This window comes from Vanellus vanellus (genome assembly GCF_965231255.1).
Source record: "Vanellus vanellus genome assembly, chromosome: 6".
Taxonomy (NCBI): domain Eukaryota; kingdom Metazoa; phylum Chordata; class Aves; order Charadriiformes; family Charadriidae; genus Vanellus; species Vanellus vanellus.
Window position 1 is genome coordinate 44214710 of NC_138911.1, and position 26063 is coordinate 44240772.

The 26063-nt window shown below is 39.0% G+C and overlaps 1 protein-coding gene across 1 annotated transcript in view; it reads right to left on the minus strand.

Moving 5' to 3' along the window:
• SLC25A21 (solute carrier family 25 member 21) overlaps positions 1–26063 on the minus strand; it is a gene marked incomplete at its 5' end in the record, with an annotated part of 117706 nt that overhangs the window by 14677 nt on the left and 76966 nt on the right. Inside the window, 4 exons of the mRNA XM_082485740.1 lie at positions 404–568; positions 5480–5587; positions 7228–7287; positions 13750–13816. Coding sequence (XP_082341866.1) covers positions 404–568; positions 5480–5587; positions 7228–7287; positions 13750–13816 — 400 coding nt within the window. The remainder of the gene's footprint in view (positions 1–403; positions 569–5479; positions 5588–7227; positions 7288–13749; positions 13817–26063) is intronic.

Here is a 26063-nt window from a genome sequence, read left to right on the forward strand (position 1 = left end):
CTCAAGCTTTGCCCCTCGCTTTGTGAATACTCAGAAGTTCTAGAAACCAATTTTTCTCTTCTGAGCCAGTTTACCACAAAAAAGTGCATACATACCTAACATAAGCATAACACCTGTATCCCAACTTCTGCCTTTTTACTTTGCTACCATAGTGTAAAGGGAAATTCATAAAAATGAGAATTCAAACATGACTACTTTATTTATACTCAGCTTTTCTTAAAAAGCGAGAAGTACAAATCCTCGATTCACTTCCCTTAAAATGTTATAGATTTCTGCAGAACAGAGATCTAGGTTAGTCACTATCTATTACTAAACAACACAGTTTTGCACAGAAAAATACAGTGTTAAATTAAATTGCCAAACCTCTTATTTGTTTGTCTACTGCACTGTATGAGGAACTTACTTTATTGACCGGAAGAATGTTTTTCACATTGAAGTAAAATCCAAAGTAAACCATGTTAAAAACTCCATGACGGCCCAGCGTTGCAGTAAGACCTTTGTTGAGTCCTCGGAAGCCCAGACCATCGTTTTTTATGATCTGTCGAGCTTGAACAAAGCTAGATGGTTGCTACACAAGTTAAGCAAAAGAAGGAAGAGATCATCTTTACAAAAAGAAAACAATAACCATAGCATTATTTCAATCCTGCTGACAAACACAGTGTTGCCAATTCTTGCCATTTTATGTTGTCTCACCATATTTATTTTCCCTTTCCTGTGACCATGTAAAAATCACAGCTTTCATTAAAAATGGATCCCCCATTTTTCTGATTCTCTCTTCTGAGAAAAAAGAGGAAGGCATGACTTGAGTACTGTAAAAGACTAAAGATCCCTAAAGCAAAGAAAAAGGTCTTAAATTATTATTATTAATAATAATAATAACAACAATAGATTTTATACAGCAACATGTGGCTTTGAATGTGTGAGTTTGGCAATAGTTTTGCTATCATTGATGCTGTGCAGTTAAGATTACAACAGATGAAACCCTTGCACAACTAGAGTATATAACAATTATTCTGGACAATAAGAAGATAAAACCAGCTTCTCTAGGAACATGCATGGTGAGGAGTAATAAAAGGGACAGAATTGGAACAGGAAATTTTTGAGCCGATATGGCTAGGGAAGCAAGTCCTTGGGAGACACAAATTAGAGCAGCAAGGCAGGCTATAAATATTTGTGTTGAAAATCAGTTTGGCAGTTTCCAGATTCAATGTTAGGAATAGGGTTGAAAGGTGACAAAAGGCATATATATTGTCTGGGAACCCTTCTGGATCCTCTGAGGTTCTTCATGCTGTTCAGAATGCAAACCACTGCCTTAAGACACTGAATTTTGAAGGAGTTATTCGGTACACAGTTCTTTTTAAAACCTGATCCCATGTTAAATTTTCTTCTTCTAGTGTTGAAAACCTTGAAAAGAAGTTTGGTTTGGTTGTTTTTTTTTTTTTTTTTCTTTCTTAAGCATCCAACTGGAAATCCTGTTTTTCCCTCCTAATGAGTTATTTGACCTAAAAAGTGTAGTTAGATTTTGAAAATCAGAACATACATTTAAATTCCAAGGCAGAGATTTAGGAAATCAACTTTAGAAATCCTGTTTTTAAAATAATGCCCAAAAGGCATAGAAGTAATTTTAGTCAGCCAACTTCCATTTAACGAAAGGCAGTAAGGAAGAAAGTTCCTCAGAATCCACTTATATAATGATCAGTTCCTCAGGAACTGCCTGACTATATACGCATGTGATCTATTTTCCAATATGCTGTGATACTCAGAATCAGGTGTTCCCCTTCTGGACATTTAAGATTTCTTTTTAGCAGTATTACCAAAAATTTCCATTCAAAAAGTTGTTGACTTGAGTTTGGCTTTCTCCAAAGCAAAAAGCCAGCTCTGGGTAACCAAATACTTAATTAGAAAGGCAAAACATGACTTCCACTAGGAGGCTCAAACATGAAAATACAGAAGAATTTTGACTACAGCGCTGTGAACACTGCTAATTTCAATACACTTATTTGTTTAATAGCTTTCCATTTCAAAATATCACTGGGGTAGATCAACAGCACCAGCCAAATGATGCCTATTATATCTGACACAGCATATGACTGCTTATTTAGGTGACCGACAAGTTTAGTCTTTGATACTAAGTTTCATTCTGTTTTTTCATATTCGGTAACTAATATTATCCTGTTAATGCTCTGCATACATTTTACTATAGTTTACTTTTCTAACTACACCCAGGGATTCAAATCAGAATCTCTGATGGAACACCCAACTAGTCCAGATACTAGCAATAACATCCTTTCTCATGCACAAAAACCGAGGGTTAGATCTTTAAAAAATAACTAGTGGTCCTGAATAAAGTGATTTAAGCTGAATACAGCACCTTTCAGTTGTAAGGTACCCCTTGGTCTCATCTTGAATACAGATTTACTAACGATGCAGAGGAGATGCCTATCACTTGCTGAACACCTGAGATGGGATTCACCAGTCCAAAAGTAGATACCCGCAATGTCTACATCTACACCTGAGCTACTTGAAAAGACTCCCTTTTTCAGTCCTTTAGCGATGAAGAGGGCTTTCTTAGACGGCACTTCACTTCATCCAAAGTAGGCATCTAAAATGATCAAGCCATAGAAGGTCCGTGTTTCATCACTGATGATGGAAGGACCCTAGGATGACTAATTCAGATGGAGGAATTTACTGTATAAACATCTGGAGTTTAATTTACTTCACACAACTATTGACTTATACTTAACAGAGACCTGCTCAGTGGAATCTGGAGTCAGATTCTTCTCACTGTAAAGCAGAAACTTGTATTTGTTTAATTAATCACAACTCTTAAGTCAGGTGGCAAGATTTTTCTTACCACACCAGCTTCTATAGCCAGTGAGTTATCCCTGGCTACAGGAAAAAGAAAAAGCAAAACAACAAAAAAAGGCCTTCTAGCAGTTTACCTTAACAAAAAGTCACCGTTATTTTTACCTGTAGCAATCCACATGACAAAAATGCCGATACGTGATTTATAGAGGCCTTCCTCTTTAAACCTATCAGCCCTAGAAAGATGATCTGGTACCACAGAATAATTCAGCTGTCACCGTAGTGTGTGAATATTTGCTTTGGGGGAGTGCAGGCGTCTGGGTGTGGGTGTATGTGTTCATGCTCTTCCTTGTTCCTTTTAAACAAGATATATTTATTATTTCAATACAATAGTCAAAGAAATATGTGAAGTGCATTAGGTTTCATCATATAGTATGAAAGCTACACAATGGGATAGGTACATACTTAAACTTTTTAGAAAAACAGTGCACAGTAATGAAATGAGCGTACCATTGCCTTACGCTGTTTAATATAGCATGCACGTGCTTCTCCCAATCGGCCTGAGTTTACGTGCTGTAGTGTGGAATGTTCTTTAACTTATTATTAATGAGAACTCGAGATCATGGTAATGAAGTCACTGGAGTTTTCCTGATTTACAGCAAAATGTGAAATTTTAATACTTTTTTTAAAAGATACATTGAAAATTGAAATGTCTGTGATTTAACTATCTTTGTGATTCAAGAACTTCAGTCTCTTGGAATTTTTCATTAGGGCAAATAGACACTTCTATTTATATTTTAGGTCTAAACTAGATTCCTAGTGGAGTCCCAATAGCATTCTTTTACAATTTTATTTGTATGATAATATGCTACTACTTGGATTTTGCAAAAATTTGCATTTAAATTAAATTCAAAGAATATTCACCTAAACCAAACAACTCAGAATGCTTTTGAACAGCTACACAGTGATTATTGGAGTATTCTGAAGGTCACTAAGGAAGGGATGCTGTAATTAAAGTTAGTAATTGCATAGAATTTACTAAGTAAAACACCCCAGACTTTGTTATAAAGTTTGCTATAGAGAAAAATATTAAATGTATGAAGCGAAAGGATATTTTGGTCTCTTGCAACTTTACAGGAGCTAGTTTGCTTAAAATCTAATACTGGTGTATTTACACTCAAACCCAGAGGTTTTATTAAGATAGGTTAATTGCATCTTCACAACTGTGAGGCAGAAAGATCCAGAATATCTGCTTAGTTTAGTCCATAATTTTTCCGTATCGCCTTCTTGAGAGAGAGATGCTCTCACACATTGCCTTCTTCCACTTTCAGTCTCTCTCCCGTACTTCCCATTTTTCACTCCCGTACTGCATTAGCTCTCCGTTTCAGTGCCTTTGTTGCCCATGGTTAAAAAATGCCTTGGCTGAAGACTTGGAGCAACCGAACACCTCTTCACATGCATTGAGAATCGAACAGAAATTTACCAAGTGCGTTAAAATTTATTCTGAAAGAGAATGTTTTTCTGGAGGAGTTATGGAGTGGGTAGCACCTAGTCTACGACATTTGGAAATCAGTGGCAGAATTTTGGCAGAGTGTACCCGAGGAGCATGGCCCAAACAGCTTATGTAAATGGCCAGGTGATAAATCTCTTTACTGTGCACCCCCCCAAAGGGTTCAATTTGTGCAGATGAGTGCTACAAAGCATGCAAGTATTAACTCAGTCAAAACTTAATAGTAGAATATGCAAAAGTCATGCCTCACCAGGGATTTGACCAACCTTTTATAGCCATGCTTATGAGATTTGGCACTTCTACCATAGTACAGCTGATTTCTCAAAGGGTTTTGAAGGAGCTGATTTGACAATTGTTAAGTCTTATTCACTGAGAAACGAAAGCAGGAACTGTGTGACTGCCTTCTTTCACTTTAGCCCGGAACATTTTCTACATTAAAATTCATTGAAGCTGGTGCATTCCTGGGAATCCTTGGTTTTGATGAATCACTGTTTTCCAGTTTAATCTTTCTCCCTTTTCAGCAGTACCCAGAACCATGGACAAAGTCACTTTTGCACACTGACTTCTTTGAACAAAACAATATTTGTATAATAAAATTCTTACGTGAAACAGGAATTTAAATTATCGGTGTGCTTTATTATATAACTATTTCCCAGTTTCTGCTTATAAATGTGAAGACCTATAATATAAATAATTTCATCCAGGACTCTGAAATCCACCAGCTACATTTTTAATGTTGACTACACCAGTTGGATGCTGGCTAGGGCATGGGGCCATGGGGTTTTATGCTAACTTTCAGTGCTCCCGCAAAGTCTGGAGCCTGCTGGGGCAAACGCAGCGTGGGCAGGGGCTCGGGTTCATACTTCGGGATTACAGTTCTTCACGGTGCTGGGCTGCTGGCTGCTCTGGAGGGCTGAAGGTGCACTTCAGGCACAGAATATTTACAATGGAGATGCTGACACCGCTGACAATACTATAATGCATCTCTGCATATCTGAAGGCATCGTCTACTGAGCCTCTTCTCTCTTTTTCCATTTCTGTCAAGCTTGTGGGAAAATCGTTTGCATCAACCCGATGTGTTATAGACATTCTCCTCTAAATATGAACTTTGAAGTGCCTTATGACTAATAAAGCAGGAAAAGGAGAATGGAATGATGGCCATACCTCTGTGAAGGCATTCCGATTTGTCTGCAAGGTAACCTTTACTACTTCAAAAGGGTTAACCACAACTGCCTCTGTCAACCCAGATCCCAATCCAGCAACGGCAAATGCCTAGGAAATTTAAAATTAAAGTTAAAAATTATGGAGTAAAATTTCCCGTACATCAGATTATGAAACGGAATGATACAATGCAAACTGTGAGATTACAGTAATGCAGCGGTATTCTATTACTAAACAACTTTAGCCCTTGATTAGATGCTGACAGTTCATGAAGACAATATGACAATAGCCATAAACTACATTCCAAAAAATGCAAAATAAAATGTCATAGCACTGTCAATGAATTCTCTTTTCAGCTAGAAGAGAAACTGTGGTACCAATTTATTACAAAAACATGGGAAAACAATGCTCTCATGCTATCTTTGGGTGGAGTCTGAATAAAAACCCAAATATAAATGCAGTTATGCAGCACTGGAAAAAATAAAAACTCTGCACTTAGCATTAAGCATATAATACTAACATATTAACTTAAAAAAACCAAAATAAATGTAAGAAATTTAAATAGTGTAGTACTTAGGCAAATTGCACAAGTAGAGGAAAAGTCCTCCTAAGAAAATATCAATCCTGAAAAGGTTTATAGGGGAATAAGTGGCAGACATGGAAATGTCAGCATCCACTGCAAGAATGAATTAACTCCATTTACTTAGAAGCTGATGGTACATTACAGTCATAGAAATGGAGATATTCACTGCTTTGCTGTTCATCATGACACAGCATTTAAAAATATCTTAAATACCTTAATTAATTTCTAACAGGAAAAGAATATTGAAATATTTAGGTCAAGTCACTAATTTTTGTGATCATTTTACACATTTATTGCCTCCATTTAACATTTCCAAACTTTCTAGGGGCTGAAAAGAGTCCGAGGACCAAAATACAATATACCGAGTACATTTGCTGAAATTCAAGGAAATCAATTGTATGGAAAAAACAATAGCGAGAAAATTAACTTATTCAATACAGAGGGATTTGAGCAGGGACTCTTGAGAGCTCAAGAAAGAGAAGAATGGTAAGTTAGGCGGGCAGTGGCAAGCTCCTGCCTTACTGCCTTTGGACAACACCGTGTTACCACCAAATCTATTTTTTCAGCATGAGATGGGAACATAACCTATCCCTTTCACCATCAACCTAACTCCAGTGACGTATAAGGGAGTTTTGCCATTGACTTCAAAGGAGGTAGCAGTTTCCTATCGATAGTTTATGCTTCCGTTATAAAGTCTTTAGAATAAGACTGAGGTCTATATTTTTATTAAAGTTGCACTCTGCCTTGTAGAATAGCACTTTTGATACCTGGTTGAGGTCTCTAGTCACTGAATAAATATTTATTCACGTGAATAAAATTTATTCACGTGAATAAATAAAAATTGATAATATTCAACTTCTTTTTTGGTATTTTGCAAGAACGAAGAATGACGAGCTGCATACAGACTCTTCCATGGTCACTGTCGCTGTCCATGTTAACAAACGTCATGACATTGTAGAGAATGATTTTGAAGACATTTGATATAAAAATTAATGTAACTACCATTTTGATAAATTCTGTTATCAATGTTTTCAAGGGACAAATCTGTTCTGAAAAACTGTTGGTTGAACTGGCCCTTTTAATTTTGGCCTCCTATGGGAGGAAAAGGATGGGACTGTTCAGTAGACACACATTAAATTAGAACATGAAGTTCTGTATCCATACATACCAGCCCTGGTGGTAATGACGCATATCCTAGTAGCTTCTTGTATTGTTCAAAGGTGAAAAACTGTAAATAAAAGTTAAACTCAAATTGCATTGAAAAAAAACAATGAGTTACTTATGCAAATTAATAAAAACAATCTACAATGGAGCTTCACTACCTCGTATCCCAAGTAGCCGTGCACAGTTCTGCAAAATAAACATAAGCCACTTTTGTTTCACACTCTCTGTAGCAGTGTTAGATGTGCAATAGTAGACAAGTAGTCTTTAGAACTGATTTTATTAGTGTATCATGTATAATAGCAGCATAAGTGCAATTAAAGTAATGTTTCATGTAAGAGTTCGCTTACAACACCTAGTTTGTGTTTTTAACTTATAAACTTTTCCTCTAGCATTGAACTTTCATATACTGGTATAAATGTAGTAGTAGATACTATCATTTCTCCCAAGAAATCACCCTCACATCTTTAATATAATATACTGCAATCACTTTCACATTTCTCAGATAATGGTCTACTTCCCATCAGAGAGATGTAATTGCAGATTTTAAAGATGGAAAGTCTGTTGATTTTTATAATCTTTTACTGACAACAGACACATTTGCTTTAGTTTTTGCTCTTTGCAAATAAATCTTTCACCCAGTTGTCTGGTTTTAGTCAGTGGAGCTCAGAAGTTCTGAGCATCTGCAATTCCTTAGAGGAGGAGTTTTGAAAGCTGTACTCTTGGATGTTTGAACTTCAAGGAAGAAATAAGCAGCTCAGTTTCACCTGCACCAACATGGAGAAAGTCAACTATTTGTAATAGTTTGCTTTGCAACCTAAATTTTTTTGCCATCCAAATCCATTAATTTTCAGAATACCTTTTGTGAAATTTTCTAAATATCAAAGCAGAATAAAGGAATGGATTTGTTCTTCCAAGAAGAGTGTTGAGAATAATCCTGAGTGCACTGAAGTCAGTATGAAGCTTCCATTGACATAGGCAGATGGACTTTCACTGCCTATTCCCTTGTCTGTGGACACAAAGTCTAAGACGCACCGGCCAAGGTATACTCTAAAGAACAAGTATTTGTGAACTTTTACAAATTATTGGTAAGATGCCCTGTGAAATACAGCACACAGTCATGGCCACCTTTGTTCAAAAAAGATGAACTCAGACTACAGCATGTTCAAAACAGTGTTACCAGGACCACATGGAGAACATAAAGATTTTTTTAAGACTGAAGAATGAAGGAGAATAAGTGCTTCCCTTGTTTGGTCTAGCAAAAGAGAGGCTGCATGAGAATGAAAAACAAGGAAAGGAAAGACATGTAACATAAAGTAATTGGGTATAAAGGTAAACACTACTCATAAATAGAATGTGGCCTGTGAACTTTCTTAAAAACAAGGGAGTGGGGTCCTGAAACAGACTTCCAATAAGAATAATGGGGGAAAAATCTTAATCACTTGTAAGGGAGAGTTTGATAAGTTTATGAAGGAGATTATAGAACAGCAGGGGAGCAGACTTGCTGACCTAAGAGATCCTTTCTAGTCCAGTGGTTCCATGTAGAGGAAATCTCTCCAGATCCCATATTATTTCAAATGCAGATTCTGCAAATATGTTGCTGAAGCCGCTGAAGGAGCACTTCAGGTTGATGCCACACAAGACAGTTCTGAGGGCAGTGCAAGTTACCTTCTAGGATTAGGAAAGAGGACAGCAGAAAAATGTGCAGGCTATAAATAGTAGATATCTGAATTCCAGCTAAAACCAAAGGTATTGGAGGTGTTATTCCACATAATTTTCACACACCGAACACAAGGCTGTAACTACAGCTCACTATTTGTGAGTCCTGTAAGCTGTCCAAGAAGTATTCGTGATGCATGCAAAAAGAACACAGCTTTTACACGGCACGTCCAGTATTATGGGACCGAACAAAAAAAACCTGTCATAGCTTCACCAAGACTGCATCAGAGCAGGTGGAGATCTACTAGAGCAAGAGCTGTCACACCCCTGTGTGCTAATAGTAAATAACTAGGACCTCTGACTTTCTTGACTGCTTTCCAAAGTTGACCTGTAACACTTAATTAGTTTAGAGTAGCTGATTGGAGTGAAGGTGGGATCCTCTGAAAGCCTGCGTGTTTCGCTCCCACACGGGAGGCCTTGATGCCTCACACAGCACCTGCCCATGCACGTGACAATCAAACTGCTTCACCATGAGAGGAAGGCAGTGGGAAATGAGGTCAAAGGAGATGTGGGAATCGTAAGAAAGATAAGGGAATAGTTTGTCAGACAAAACAGAAAGACTAGATGACCTGTGCTGGGCCTCAGCCAAAGAAGGCAAGCTCAGTCCCTCGGGGCTCAGTTGTCACAGACCTATCAGAACAAAACCGCTCTTCCTTAAACCACGTATACAGGAACACGAGTAATAAGCACACGTTGTCATTTTAACTTGTTTAGAATCCTGTCCTATGGCAAAATCACTAACATCTTTCAATCATCACCTGCTTCAACTGAAAAGTCACTAGAACCACACCAAAATCAGCAGAGAACTGGGTGCTCGTGAGTTACTAACACCACCACATTTGAAGCAGGAGGGAATGCTTATTAGACCTCCATAATGCAAAATTAGGATGTTAAATTGTGAAAACTAAAGGACCGATACTCTGGCCAGTTGATAGATACTTTTTTATCCTCAATAGGAATTACTATTTCATTTTGCAGACAAGCTCCTGGAATCAGGGCCCAGATTGTAACTGCTCTCCAAATAGTGTATGGATTGAACAATAATCTTGCAAACATCCTGCAAATATGTTTAAAATTGTTGTACTGGCCTTGCCAATAATTAGAAAAGATAGAAGTGTTACTTAGACTGTAGGTCTATCTTTTTGGATAACTGAAGATATTTTATAGGTAAAAGGAAGCCTCTGAGAAAGTGTCAGTTGTGGGTGGGTGAGTTACTTCACTGAACTAAATTAATTTCTTATTGTGATAAAGCTTGCTTTATTCTCTCTCCAGCATCTTCCTACTCATTGTTACCCTCTTAACCTTTAATGGAATTTCTGGTATTCCTTAATGTTTTCCATAGTGTCACAGATTTGTAAAATGGTTGTAATAAAGGCAGAAATACATTACCTAGCAATTTTTTGGTCTTAAAAATGTTACCTTAAAAATCAATAGCTTCCTAGAGCCATAAATAAAATAACTACTTAATAGTAACTATGCTTTATATAATTTTTTTAAAGAAAAAAATCAATAGCAATAAAACTCAATGTAAATGTCGCTGGGTGTACTAGAGTGGCTAGTATACATACAATTTTGCCAAAATGTATCTAGATATATCACATGGATTTATATCATGTACGTGCACCCAAAATGTTTTTAAAAACACAGAGTAATTTGTCTTTTTCTCTACAGTTGTATTAAGTTAATAGTTTTGTGCAAAAAATCTCAGAATAAATGTATTTAAAACATGCTTTTGTGTATATAATAACCAATATTGTCCATCTGGCAAAGATACACTTTAATTCAAGTTACACAGAAAAATAGTCATAGTACTTACCAGATGTCTCAATAACTCTAAGGTAAAAATATATGCTTGAAACAAGATGTCTGGGAACACATGAACAATATAAATTTGCCCCAAAAGTTCATCTGTTAACCATTGTATTGGCATCATTACTTCTTTCTTCCAAGTTCAATCTAACATAAAGTTATAAACTGACTTTTCGTCTTCCAGAAATACCAGCTTTCTTTTTTGAAAGGAAATAAAGAGAGAGAGAAAAAAATAGCAAGACAGACATGAGCACGTAGTTGACTAAAACTGAAGCCATATCATCAACGCTTAGATGCGTAACTGTGGCTAAGTAACTTCATTTTAGTAGCTTTATTTTTATTTGCAAATAACCACACCAGATAAATACGATATTCCAGTAGCACAAGTACATTTCTTCTTAGTACAAAATCTGCCTTGTCTATTCTCTATACACTTTTATGAGATCTAAAAGACACTATAACTAAAAGGTGTCACAAAAGTTCATTACAAACACGAACCGCGGCTGCTGGAATCTAGAAATTGCCTTTCTACCTTTTGTGCTTTCTTGAGTCTCAAAACCATAGGCAAGGATGTAGTCTTCCTCTAAATCTCACTAGTCATCTTGGCTGCGGACAAGGGACATCTTGGGGCCTCTTAAAATGAGGAAAACTATTGGAAGAATAAGATATGGAGGATGATCCAAAGGAAACGGTGGCATTTCCATTGGGGTTTTATATTCATATCTAAATAAGGTTAGTGGAAACGCGAGATAAGCTGGATTCTCTTCAGGTCAAATCATGGGTACAGAAAGCATGGGTTAGAAATTGTGCTGGCATATAACACCTCACATTGAATAGCTTCAGTGTCCAGGATCTTACAAAAACATAACCGTCCTGCCCCATTCTGTCATTGAATCATTCTAAAGTAGAATATAGCTGATGTCTCAAGGTAACTTAAAGTTCTCCTGGTGTCCTAGGAACAGCATAAAATTTAAAGGAATAGTGTGAAGAATTAAAGAATTCATCGATTCAATTAAAAAGCATGTTTAGCATTTAAACCTGATTCCCATGGTTGCAGAAACACTGAGCCTTCATGTAAATATCTGAGAATTAGGTAGAAAATATCCCACTAAGGGAGCACCAGTAAGACATTTAAGGAGCTGTGAGCTTGTGATGTACAAGAAGAGGTGGAGAGAACTGAGTCTGTTTAGCTTTGAGACAAAAAGGCCAAAGAGACCTAATTCCTGTCTTCCACCATCTAAACGAGGGTTATATAGAAGACAAAGCCAGACTTCTCTGAGGTGCACAACAGAAGCACAAGACGTGATAGGCAAAAGTTGCAACAGAGGAATTTGGGTTGGATATAAGGCAAAACTCTTCACGTTAAGAGCAATTAAGTACAGGAACAGGAGTACAGCAAAGCTGCGGAGTCTCCATCCTTGAAAATTTTCAGAACTCGACTACACAAGGCATTTGAGCAACCTGATCTAGCCATGAAGTCAGCCGTGCTTTGGGCAAGAGGCTTACCAGACAATGTCCAGAGATCCCTCCCAAATTAAATCTATGATTCTATAATTCTATTGAGTATTCTGGGGTATAAAGCAATTTAATCAATTTGAGTAAAAGAAAGTGACTTAAGATTTTTGAATTACTCAGGTTGGTAGGACAGAAATCAAACCTGGGTTTGTATTTTAACTGAATATCTGCTGGAATCTAAAAAGCATGATCAGATTGACTTTGACCTGTTTCAAATGAAATGAAATGAAGAGACAGAGGAAACATCACAGTCTGAAGAAAATGAGTTATTAGGAATCTTTTAAATATCATCCATCTATTCTTCACTGCCACTTCACTATTAAATAGAAGTTCAGTTTCCTCAGTTGTATAAATAATTTTGAGATAGGTGACATATGTCGTTTGCATCTAAAACGCCAATGCAAACAAGAAGATGACATTACCAGAACTCCTTTAGGATTTTGTTACAAGGTCACATCCTGTCCCTTTATACAAATATTGTTCCTCTGTAAAGGAATTGGAATGTGAATGATTAATTGCAGACTAAGGACCAGAATCATATGCAGCCTTTTTAGAAAGAAACAAAAAAAAAAAAAAAGGAAAATCAAGACATTTTGTATAATAACTGCTTTTATACACATTTGATGCAACTACAGGAAACTTCAAAATTCTGAAGTAAAAGAGAAAGCAATATTTGCTCATAACACAATGGATGCTTTGACAGACTTAGAACTTTAAGATGACGTTTTTAATTACTAGGTTTTGATTAGAAAGGTTGCACGTCTTGATATATTGATGTATTTTGCTTAGGAATGTTACTAAAACAATGCTCTATAAATCAACATAAAGGATAACAAAAGAAAATCAGATCAACATTTGACAGTGAATACGCTTTGATAGGCTAACAGCTATTTCAACTGTAAGAGAGCAGGAGCAAAATGTTCTTTGCCTGATGGAGAGTTGTACCATTACTTTATTCAATCTGTAAAAAAGTGTGAGTATGGAATACAGCGCTCTTTGGATTACAAGAAAACTCTAGGCAGCACTTCAAACCTACAGATACACTACTTCAAGTTACTGAGTAAGTACTTATTAGGAGTGGCTACTTTAATGGCTTCTTGTGTTAATTTATTAAGCTATTCTTGTTTTGTAAATTGCCAGGCATTTTCAGTAAAAAAACCATATAAGCCTATATTAGACTAAAATATCACTTAAATATTTTATTGACTTTGATTATATAAACTAATTGTAATTTGTTTTTCAGTAACATTACATATACAGGTCAAAAATAGCATGTAAGCTAGCATTAGCTCATCATACACTTCTTAATCAAGCGTAGTTTTTACTGTGCTATCAACAGGAAAGTCTCCTCCTAGTAAAAATCAAAGGATCAATATGCCAACTAAGTTAAAGATTCTAATGTCAATCAGTGGGGGAGAAATAAAATGTTTTACAGCTGCCACTGCTCCAACACACATTTTTAAAGTAGGAAGTATAGGTTTTTTACCTTCACCGCCCTTTTGGGTGTCTCAGCCAAGATGGGAGGGAATATTCCTTTGTAGAAGCCAAGCAATCTATTGAAGAAAAAAAGAAAATATTTTTGTATGGATGAACAACATATAATTACCACACTGCCAATTCTATTTTCACTTTTGAGTAAAGCAACTAACCTTTAAGCATTTCCATGCATACGGACAAATAATGATACCCTTTGCTTATTTGCTAATTAATAATGTGCTAATAATTTAATAATTTTCAAAAAAGAGCAATAAGTAAAAATTCATTCCGTTTTTTTTTCTGAGTAGACAAGAAATTGTATTTAAAGGAAGAGGAGCCGTTTTGACAATGAAGAGGAAGTATTATTTAATTGTGTTAATTTTCTTGACATAGCAATGATAATATTAAAAACTGAAGTAAAAAAAATACAGATTTGGAAAAAACTGTGATTTCAGCAAGTTGCATACAAAAAAACCCTGCATGCTCCTCTTCAGCCACTGGGTTAAGTCATCTTTTAAAGCTTAGTTTTAAATAAGCCTCAAAATATACGAAGTAACTTTTTTGACAACTTAGTTTTAACACAAGTTAGCTATTTCACAGGGACATAACAGGATGCATGTGTTTCATCTTGGAAAAAACATTTGGGCAATAGGTTGCCACGGTGTTCATCCTGGGCTTTGCCCCTCTCTTGCCTGGCTCCACAGACACCCAAGGAGTTTACAATAGCTGCTGCTATTTGGAGCTGGCCTGAAGCCAAAGATCCACTCGTTGCAATGCTTTGCTTTGCATCGTCTAGATTATATATATATACAGCCTGCTACAAGGACACGTGGTATTTGCAGGCAGCCCGAGCTCTGCTTACAAGGCCAATGTGGTCTTGGGAATGCTTTAAACCCCACATAGTTCTCGAGATCCTCAGGTGAGATAAAAGTAGACCTAATTCTTGTTTGCTAGGCCTCCACATTACCTAGGTAGTGCGTGGGGAGGGTTCAGAGCGGCATCCAATGCATCCGCAAGAAGCTACCTTTCTAGCCAACAAGGGTACGTCTTACAGCTTCTCCATCTTCAGAGTTTATACACTTCTTTCAGGACTGTAAGAGGGAAACTCTGTCTATAGAAGAAATCACTTCGTAAAGCAAAGCATTTGTGACTTTTAAACATGCAGAAAGGTGGTGATTCACCTTCTTAAACCAGCCTATTTCTTGGAAGGTGTGGAAGAGTCATCCCATCGACAGAATCTCCTATAGTTATCCTGTGCCCATCAAAGGAAAACAATTAAATTCATATTCCCAACCTGAATGTAAAATACCACAAATGCTATCCTTCCCACCCTTCTGCTAACGCTTCTCTGGAGTTCTATTCTTAAAGTGTTCCAATATAAATAAATTCATTTAGGCTGTGTAAGATGCACCAGTGTGGGAATATTGATTATCCTTCCCCTGAAGTAAGCAAGTTATGGATTCCAGTCTGTGATAAAAGAAAACCTTGAGCATTTTATACAATGATGGTTTTGTGACAAAACACTGAAAGTCTTGGGTAGGGGATTTCAGGAATTCAGTTGAGGAACCAGATGTTTGAATTTCCCCGAAGTGTCACTTCAGGAACATATATATACACACACATATATACACACATACATATATCTATATCATCTATATATCATCTATCTATATAGAAATAACTATAGATATCTGTAGATATTGATATAACAATATAGAAATACTGGATTCAGTCTTAGTCTTTAGTGGTTCATACATATTCAGAGTATATTTTTGCTGATTCAGACAGATATTGAAACGTTGAATAACTTTAAGCATGTGGCTCATACAGTTTAATATGAGTTCAAACTGAAGCTAAGGTCCAAGTAGGATCAGCTACAGGAACAAAGATCCTTATAAACACTTTCTTCCTTTCAGCTGAATCTAAAACACTATAAGCATATCTACAACCAGCATCTCATTTAAAATTTCTAGTTCTCCAGCATGACTGGAATTGGACAAAGAAAAGTGCTCCACTATTCTACTCAGAAGTGTAGCTCTGACTACAGAAAAGCGAGACCCGAACATGGTCTGGATTTTCTCATTAGTTAAGAGATGCGTAAGCAAAGAAATATGCAGTCTAAAGCAACAATTGAGCTCTAAAACCGCACAGCAGCATTACAACACAGCAGCACAGGTTGCTTTTCCAGTGCAGCCTTCATGTATGCTCAAATGTAGGCAGTTTTTGAATATATAAATCTCGTAACATTCCCATGGTCTCTGAGGATCTCAGGGAAAACTTTTTGGAGCAAATGTGGAGGGGAAGGACACACCAGTAATTTGAGCAATAGATCTGCCACCTCAGCTATCTTGGGAGATAGATAATAACTTCTAAAGAGTAATCCACCATTCTATCACATCTGGGTTTTGGAATAGCAGTGATTTGGAGGATCAGCAGACCAGGCTGTGGACTGTTTGAAAATTCTAGAGAAATGGGAACCAAAAATATGAAAAACAATTCTCCATTGCTCTTGAATCACAGAAAGGATAAGGATGGAAGGGACCTCTGGAGATCATCTGGTCCAACGCCCTGCTCAAGCAGGGCCACGAAGAAGTGGTTGTCCAGGACCACATCCAGACAGCTTTTAAATATCTCCAAGGAAGGAGACTCCACAACCTTCCTGTGCAACCTGTGCCGGTGTTTGGTCACCCTCACAGCAAAAAGGTGTTTCCTGCTGTTCTGATGGATCCTGCTGTGTTTCACTTTGTGCCCATTGCCTCTGGTCTTGTCACTGGGCACCACTGAAAAGAACCATCCTCTTTGCACCCTTCCTTTAGGTATTTGTGCACAGTGATGAGATCCCTCCTGAGCCTTCTCTTTTCCAGGCAGGACAGTCTCAACTCTCTGCCTTTTCTCATGTGAAAGATGTTCCAGTCCCTTAATCATCTTAGTGGCCTTTCGCTGGACTCTCGGCATTACATCCATGTCGCTCTTGTAATGAGGAGCCCAGAACTGGACCCAGCAATCCAGCTGTGGCCTCGCCATTGCTGAGTAAAGGGGAAGGATTCCCTTCTTTGACCTGCTGGCAACACTCCTCTTCATGCAGCCCAGGATACCATCAGCCCTTTTGGCTGCAAGGGCTCATGTTCATCTTGGTGTCCACCAGGACCCCCAGGTCCTTTTCTGCAAATCGACTTTGCAGCTGGTTGGCCCTCAGTATAATACTGGGGCATGGGGTTGTTCCTCCCCAGGTGCAGGACGTCATACTTCCCCTTGTTGAACTTTATGAGGTTTGTGTCAGACCATTTGTCCAGCATGTCAAAGTCCATCTGAATGGCAGTACAGCCCTCAGGGGTATCAGCCACTCCTCCTAGTTTTGTATCATAGCAAACTCTCTGAGGGTACACTCTGCCCCATCACTCAGATCATTAATGAAGATGTTGAACAGAGTTGCATGCAGCATTGACTGCTGGGGTACACTGCTCCTTACTGGCCTCCAGCTAGACTTTGTACCAACGATCACTGCTCTCTGGGCCTGGCTGTTCAGCTAGTTTTCAATCCAACTCACCGTCTGCTCATCCAGCCCATACTTCAACAGCTTCTCTATGAGGATCTTATGGGAGACAGTGTTAAAAGCCTTGATGAAGACTAAGAAGGCAATGTCCACTACTCTCTCCTCATATACCAAGCAAGTAATTTCATCACAGAAGGTTATCAGGTTGGTTAAGCGTGACATCACCTTTGTGCATCCATGTTGACTGCTCCTAGTAGCTGCCTTGTCCTTCACGTGCCTAGAAAGGGTTCCCAGGATTAGTTGCTTCATCACCTTCCCAAGGATCAAGGTGAGGCTGACCAGCCTGTCGTTCCTTGGCTCCTCCTTCTTGCCCTTTTTGAAGACAGGAGTGACATTTGTTTTCCTCTGGTCCCCAGGCACCTCTCCCATTTGCCATGATCGTTTAAAGATAACTGAGAGTGACCCTGCAATGATATATCAGCCAGCTGCCTCAGCACTCATGGGTGCATCCTTTCAGGTCTCATAGATTTATATATGTCCAGTTTACTTAAGTATTCTTTAACCTGATCCTCTTCCGTCAAGGGTATGTCTTCCTTATGCCAGGCCTTCCTTCTCTCTCCAGAGCTTTGGGTTTCTGAAGGCTGGTCTTGCTACTAAAAACAGAGGTGAAGAAGGCATTCAGTATTTCAGCCTTTTCCATGTCTTGTGTCATCAGGGCCCTTGCCCTATTTAGCAACAGGTCCACATTTTCCCTTGTCTTCCTTTCACCATATAGGTACTTATAGGAGCCCTATTTGTTGCCCTTGACATCCCTCACCATGTTCAACTCCAGTTGGGCTTTAGCTTACCTGACCATGTCTCTGCACATTCAGACAGTGCCTCCATACTCCTCTCACATTACCTGTCCCTGCCTCCACCTTCTCTATACTCCGTGTTTATGTTTGAGTTTTGCCAGGAGCTCCTTGCTCAACCACACAGACCTCCTGGCACTTTTGCCCAACTTCCTGCATGTTGGATGGACTTCTCTTGAGTCGAGCTGATCCCTGAATATCATCCAGCCTTCCTGGACCCCTCTTCCCTCCAGGGCCTTATCCCATGGGACTTTTCCAAGCAGAAGCCTGAAGAGGCTACAGTCTGTTCTCCTGAAGCCCAGGGTTGTGATCTTGCTTTTTGCCCTGCTCCCTCCTCTCAGAATCCTGAACTCCACCATCTCACAGTTATGACAACCAGGGTTGCCTTCAACCTTCATGTCCCCAACGTGGCTTTCCTCATTTGTGAGCACACCTCCTCATTGGCTCCTCTGTCCAAGAGGTTGTCATCAATGCTCTCCAGTAGCCTCCTGGATTGCTTATGCACTGCTATGTTGTCCTTCCAGGATGTATTAGGGTGGCTGAGGTTCCCATGAGGATCGGGGCCTGCAAACGTGAGGCTGCTTCTAGCTGTCTGTAGAGGGTCTCATCCACTTGTTCTTCCTGGGCAGGCAACCTATAGCAGACACCCACAACAATGTCATCAGTATCGGTCTGCTGTTTAATCCTTACCCGTAAGCTCTCATTACTCACCCCCAGGCAGAGCTCCATGCATTCCAGCTGCTGTCTTCCATAAAGCGCAACTTTCCCTCCTTGTCTTCCCAGCCTGTACCCCCCCACTGCAGCACTCCAGCCATGGGAGCCGTCCACCACATCTCTGGGATCCCAGCAAGATCCCAGCTCTTCAGCTGTACACAGATCTCTAACTCCTCGTGTTTACTCCCCACGCTTTGTGCCTTAGTGCGCAGGCACTTCAGAGAGACTTCCTTGCTTACATGCAAATGCTTGAGGTGATGCCACTTAAGCCCTGTTTTGTTAATTTTGTGTTCCTCCTTGTTCACATCACCCCAGGCGCTTTGCTTGTCAGCCTGTCCATCGCTCCCTCTGAGCTGCGGTTACTCTCACTCCCTCCTGGCTCCTGGTTGAAAGCCCTCTTTGCCAGGTTAGCCGCCTGCGGCAAAGATGCCTGTGCAAAGATATCACTGTACATGTCATGTCAAGTTGATCTGCTTATTGCAGTTGTAAGGTCAACACTGAAGATTTTCTGCTGGAGAAATCTCTATTGTGAACCAGGAGAATCCACAGAGCTCAGCAACTATACTCATGGCCCTACAAATCCCTAAAATTTTGAGGGTTCTATAACTGGGTTTCACTGCTTTACTCTTTTCCTCTGTGGAGGCAAGTCTCATCATGAAAAACAGACAGGAAGGAGTTAAGGTCTATTCCTATGGAACACATTAACTTTAGAAATCTAAAAACATGTGAAAACTTTGAGGATGTACATCCATATATGCAATATGTAATTCAGTAAACATGGTAAGAACTAGCTCAGTATTTAATTATGAACTGTGGTTTGGGCTTTTTTTTTTCTTCCTCATTTGAAATAGAAACAGAGAAAAGGTTAGTAAGCACAGCCAGTGAGATGAAAGGAATAAAGGAAAGGAGGAAGCAGAAGACAATCCCATCTCATCGCTGCCTATTGTCAACTGACTAAATTTTTTGCATAAAGCGTAGCCTCTCTTAGAACCTTCTGTGCCTGAGGTGGAGGACAAGCAGCTGCCCCCAACTTTTCCAAGTAATGCTTTACAAATCATGCCCATTAAAGATACAATTATTTGATTTTTTTGCAGAACGAGTTTTAAAAAACTAGCATGATAGTAACAAAAATTTGAACGGCTTTGTCAGTCAGAAAGTACACACTTGCAACAATCTTACACTACTTTTTTCCTTGGTCAATAACACTGAGTTAGTCTACCTGCTCGCTTTTTCAAAGTCAACTAATGAATGGTGATGACATTTCACATTTGAAAGATATTATCACCTGGATTAAGGCCTTCCTTCAGAAAACTGATGTTCAGAAAACTTATGAAACAGCAGCAGCAATCACTGCAGCGTGTGATAGACGAGAGAGGACGTGACATCATATCCCTAGCTACAGACACTGGAAAGAACAAGTAAATCTCTAACAGAAACACAGCTACATCTTATTTTGTTTCAGCATTAAGGGTCTAAATGAACATCACCATTCAATTGTATTCTGGGCAACAGCCCAAACTCATCTTTGCAGCAGTTGATTTTGAAACATTACAGTCAATCATATCTTCTCAATTTGTTCTTTCAGGCTTTTGCTATCCTTCTGGTTTCCATTTCTTGTTTGGAAGCCTTGAGTCATTCACCCTGGCAAAACGACCAACCTAAATCAGTTATTTTCTCCAAATTATACTGAAATTGGGATCTTGCTTAGTTTGTTGTTTTCTTCCTCTGTCTTTCACATAATTTTCCCTTTAAGGATCTAATAAAGCTGATTGAAGGCATGAACATAATATTCCCTTTCTTCTGTTGCTGTCAAATCCAAGTCTCTTACCCACATTGTTTTATAATTGAAACAAAAAACCTCTTAGGTTCAATTCTGCTTTCATTACCTCTGCATTATCCTGAGTATAAATAAAAGACCTGGGTTTCATGACCATGTCAGTTACATTGAACGAATGCGCGACTTTCTGATTTCACAAATTTTTTTTATTTCCACAAAGGAAAGGCATTTTGAAGACATGCTTGGTAGAAGGGTGCGTGTTCAAAAAGCGGAAGAAAGTATGTCTAAATGTCATAAAATGTACTTAGAGTTTCATTTATATCAGGAAAAAGGTATCTTTTTATTTCATGGCATATAGTATGTTGTGAATTTATTACTAACAGAAAGTAAAAGAATTGAAAACAGGGCAATATTACTTTAATGCAGCTATTAGTGGGAAGTAATCTTTATGTTGCCCTAGCTGAAGATTTAAAAGATTTTAAATTCCCAGAAGTTTCCGGAAAATTAGCGAGTGCTTAGTGAAGGGAGGCACAAATTAGTACTTACTGCTGAGAAAAAGGGACTTATTTAGACATTTATTTTGAGAGCAGCAATCCACCAGCCAGTTCACACACGTAGTTCACCCTCAATCACAGCACCTGCAACTCTTTGCCCAGCTGAAGAGGTATGCTAGAGGGAAGGCCGGGTATCATTCACGGGCAACAGGCACAGAGTTGAAAAGATACTGAAGGTTGGACGCGTTCAAAGAAAACTAGCCTTGGACACTCTGTTGCTCGCCAAAAAGCTTTTTTTCTTGTGAAGTATGTTATGTATATTACCCCACTGCAAATGTTAAACACATGTCCCCCCAGGAACCTCATATAAAGCTATCAATGACACACTTAGCCAAGCTAGCTTCTGAATTTCCATTATGCAAATATATCTCTTTACCTATTCTGTGTCAACTATAGAGATACCTGCCATTTTAGACACCAGCACCAAATACCAGGTATTTATTTTCATAGCATATGTCACTTTTTTCACTGAGCGTGCATTCATATACATTACCAGCAGTTGCAACACATGGGAATTAAGGAAGAACAGAATTTTTTTTCACAGCAAGTAAATGTAATACAGAACTATACGTTAACATGTGTCTGTAGTAACACTGATGTTACACTATATGCTAAAAGAAGACCAAGTGTCCAGCTATGAGAACACTAGAAGCAGACCAGCTCTTGAAAGAAATCCCTCAAGTAAATTAAGGCAACAGAGATTATGAAAAGTGACTGGTTATGAAGGAAGAGACTGTCAGTGAAAGGTACTCTTAAGATACTTCAGAAAAATATAAACAGTGGAGGATCTGGCTCAGAAACAATCAGACTGGCCAAGAAATGGATTAATAATCAACATCAATCTACCTCACTTATTCAAAATGACAGTCATCACCATATTTACTGCATGTGGGTCAGATTATGAGGTTATTATGATCCATCATCCATGTGACTTTGTTATTCTTACTGAGAAATGAGTCTTTCTTCCACGACTTCTAATCACTTCTCAATCTCTTGGTCAAAATCCTTGCTAATTTTTGGCTTTCTAGTCTGCACTCTGAATTAATATAAATTACAGGACACACCTAAATATAAATCCCTCAAGAGAGGGAAAGATGAAACCTTCTCCTTCCTTTCTTGTGTCTTTTGTGCAGCAAAAAGTGAGAGTGAAAAAAAGGAATCCTTGTTAAAATTTGTCTCTATTCAATTGAAGGTCTAGCCCTATATGACACTACGTCTTTCCTCATATGCTTTCTATGTTTTGCTAGACTCAGGCACCTAAAAAAAATTCTAGGAAGGCGAAGTTCGCATTCACATTGTTGTGCGCTGCATTGTAACGCACAAAGTAGCCTCAACAGTTCCCCGGGTGTGAAAAAAGAACATCTTGTTCTGGCTTTTTTTCCCCAAGGACGATTATAAATGAATTCGTTTAGTGGTACATTGTTACCATGCACTGCTTTGAGTAATAGCTTCATGTGTATTAAATTAAACGGGATTTTTAAAAATGTGGATCTGCTCACACCTCTGCCACTTACCATGCCAGTGCCAGGGGCCTGTGAAGCCGGGCTGGCCGCTGCCGCCGAGGGGGCAATCGGGCTACCTGGGAGGACGGCGATGGCCGGCGAGCGGGGAGGCAGGACCCCGCCAGCGGCAGCACCCGCTGCTCGCTCCGCCGCTGCCAGCCCCGCAGCAAGGCTCTCTCGGCAGGGCTCCTGGCCACCTTCGCCTCTTCCTTCTCAACGCTTTTCTTGCAGCCTGGCCCCCACGGCCAATGAACGAAATACCAGTTTTGCCCGTGCTCCTGAGACCAGCCTTAAGCTGGTCCGTTTGATGTAATTCCTGTTGAAATCAGCGCAAACGGCAGCGTTATTATCACTGGCAGCTGGTCGAGGCTCTTACAAAATTGCCTGCATGTAATCACTAGCTGGGACGTAGAATGGGTCTACGTGTCTCATTTCTTAAAAACTGACAGCATTTTCTTCCCCAAAAGACTTTCCCTCTAGCTGCCCCTTTGTTTGCAATAGGAATAAGCTACAGACATGCCAAAACAGCTTTGCCTAGAGCTTCTGAAACAGAAAAATTCTTCATTGCGTTTTGGATTGTCAGAACTGGCAGAACGCTTCATTTGTTCAGTAGGAGTTTTAGTTGTTCAAACACTAGAAGAGAATTTAAGTTTCTTCCCCCCCCCTCTTTCGCTAACAGTACTGCCGTAACTGGTAGGACAGGAAGCAGTCACTGTTTTAAAGTAGCTCCACACCTATGTCTATTGAAGCTAAAGAATGCAAGAAAATGATTCATTTTCAGTTTTGATACCAGAGAAAAAAATAGTCTTTTGTAGCTACGTGCTTAGAAATATGTGCTTTTGGTGTTTCTGACACTGAAAAAATAACCACGGAGAGGATAACTTGGTGTGTTTTCTGGAAAAGACTGACAGCATTTCTCTGCGTGAAACTGATGCTGTGATTCCCTAAATGAAAAATCATGAGATGAGCAAAATTTCTGTGCTTGCCCTGGGAGCGCGTCCTACTCAGATCGGTTGTGACTTCATAAAAATACAAAAATTAAGCTGTTTTAATTTCATCAGAAAAAATGTGGCTCAGGAAGGAAATTTTTGATTGCAAGCTAATGTTAGCCTTCATTGGAATAAGTTATACTCTTCAATATCCACATGCAGAATCCCTAGGGACTTCTATGACTACACGTATTCTTTCCCATCTGCTAGCTGAATATGAGATTCAAGAGGCTTTCGGTGTCATTATACAGATTAGTGACTCTCCCAAGAGGACTCTAGGTTCATGATACAGTCAATAACTTACAATGAGATTTAGAAGACCAGCTTTCAGGGATCATTTTGTGTTCGTATGAGTTTTGCACCTGCAATTATTTGTGCTTGTAATTTAGGTTACTTAGATGTTTTTAATTTACAGATGCAATCAGTGATGTAGATACTTAAACCGAACTGAACTGCAGGCAACCATAACTGCAGGTGCAAAATTTTGCCTGCAATGATTTGGGTTCATAAACACATCGATCTTCTGAAGTCTAAAGTAAAACTAGGCCAGTTGTGGTTTTACAGTGTTTTTCACAAACAAAAAAATCTACGTATTTTTCCCGTTTCTCAAAAACATCTCAAGGCAGCGCTTTTTAGCATTAAAAAGAATAGGGTATCATTCAAAATATACAAACATGCACATAATAATTAATTTGATTCCATCTTTCAGCATTTTGACCTTTAAGGTATTTTTTCTTACTCCCTTTGCAGTACCTCTAGCAGGAAATCATAAAAGAGTCGTGAGTTTGTAACAGTAATACTGTTGACAGTTGCACCAGTAGAGAGCAACAGTCTTATAGGCACAGAGATCAAAGCGTGAAGAATTTGTAGCACTACTTTGGTAGTGAACGGCACCGCGAATACGTACACATACTGGCACTTGAATTTCCATCTGGCAGACAGTTGTGGTACCTAGGACGTACCATGGGAGTGAAAGGTATTATTACACAGATGTGTGAGGAAACTCACACGAATGGCAACTACCTGCCTAAAGACAGACAAAATACCTCTCTGTGTCGCTGAGACTGGACTCTGTTATAAGAAAGCTAGAAGACAGAGTTTTATGTACTTGGGAGCAAGAAAATAACTCCTTGGAAAAGCAGAAATTTCTTACAGTTACAAGTGCCGTCCCCAGGTACGGTTACAGGGTCACAGATGCTTTCCTCCACCTCTGGAGCGCCATCGTGCAGTGCCAGTGTGATACAGCGAGGTGTGAAAACGGACTCCAGCCCTTTGTTCCATCCAGCTCACCCCAGCCCAGGCTACGCTGCTTAAGAAAATTCTTGTCAGATGAAGATGAAGTCTGTGTTATACACTGACTGTCACGGATACTGGAATGACCCCCAGAAGGATACCTCCTATTCTTCAGACACCACACGCAAACGCCCTAAAAATACTGCATTACTGAATTAATACATTTTCCTCAACGTTACACCAATCTAAGAACAAATAGAGTTGACAGTTAACACAAACAAACTTATTTTTCATTTTTTTAAATCACAACGCATTTTTAAACGTGAAAACTCCCTTTTCAGGCAATACATGGCAGTGCTTCCAAACTGATCCCACCTTCAATACTATGGAAGCCCCACACTATGGTGACATTCGTCCCGTCCTTCTCACACAACTTAGACGATAAAGCACCGCGATGTCATGTCATTACTTTGTCTGGAGAAGTGACTAACCTTCACTCAGGTCTTCTCAAATAGAAAAAGGACAGGCAAGGTAGGTTTCAATGACTGAGAAATGAAGAAGGTTTACCAAAGATTTACCAAAGGATTCCAAACAAAGTTGACTGTTAAGCAATTAGAAATGGATTTTGCAAGGCCTTACACCAGTGATACACTTTATAGTTACTGAAGAAAAACCTGCTATGAGATTGTGATGCAGAGATACATAAATGCTTTTTGAGACCAGATCAACAGGCAAGACAAATGTGTAAAGGGAAGAATCGTGTAGAAGTAGCTGCCCTAATTATTATTATTGCTGTCTTTCAGTCATCTGCTCTTGTTTTATGTAGCCATGCCCCACCTGCCAATAGTCTCCTCATCTGCACAGACATCTGTAAAGAAACCTGACAGATTTTTTTTTTTTTTTTTTTTCAAAAAAAGTAATGGAGTCTGTGTCTCAGTGATGTGGCAGTTTCCACAGGATTATTTATTTTTTAAAAATACTTGCAATGTGTTCTTTGAGCAGCAAACCTGCCTCAGCAGGTTTAACTTGTACATGTCTTTTGAAATGTTTTCTTTTTCTCAATATACTCTTCTGATCCAGCACCCTTCTCAACTTGAATTCTTCTGCAGAAAAGAAATTTTGCCACTTCGGCATTGAATAAACAAAACAAACGAACCCTCTCTCCCAGGTTACTTTTAAAAGCATGCAGAGTATTTTACTTTACAAATGAA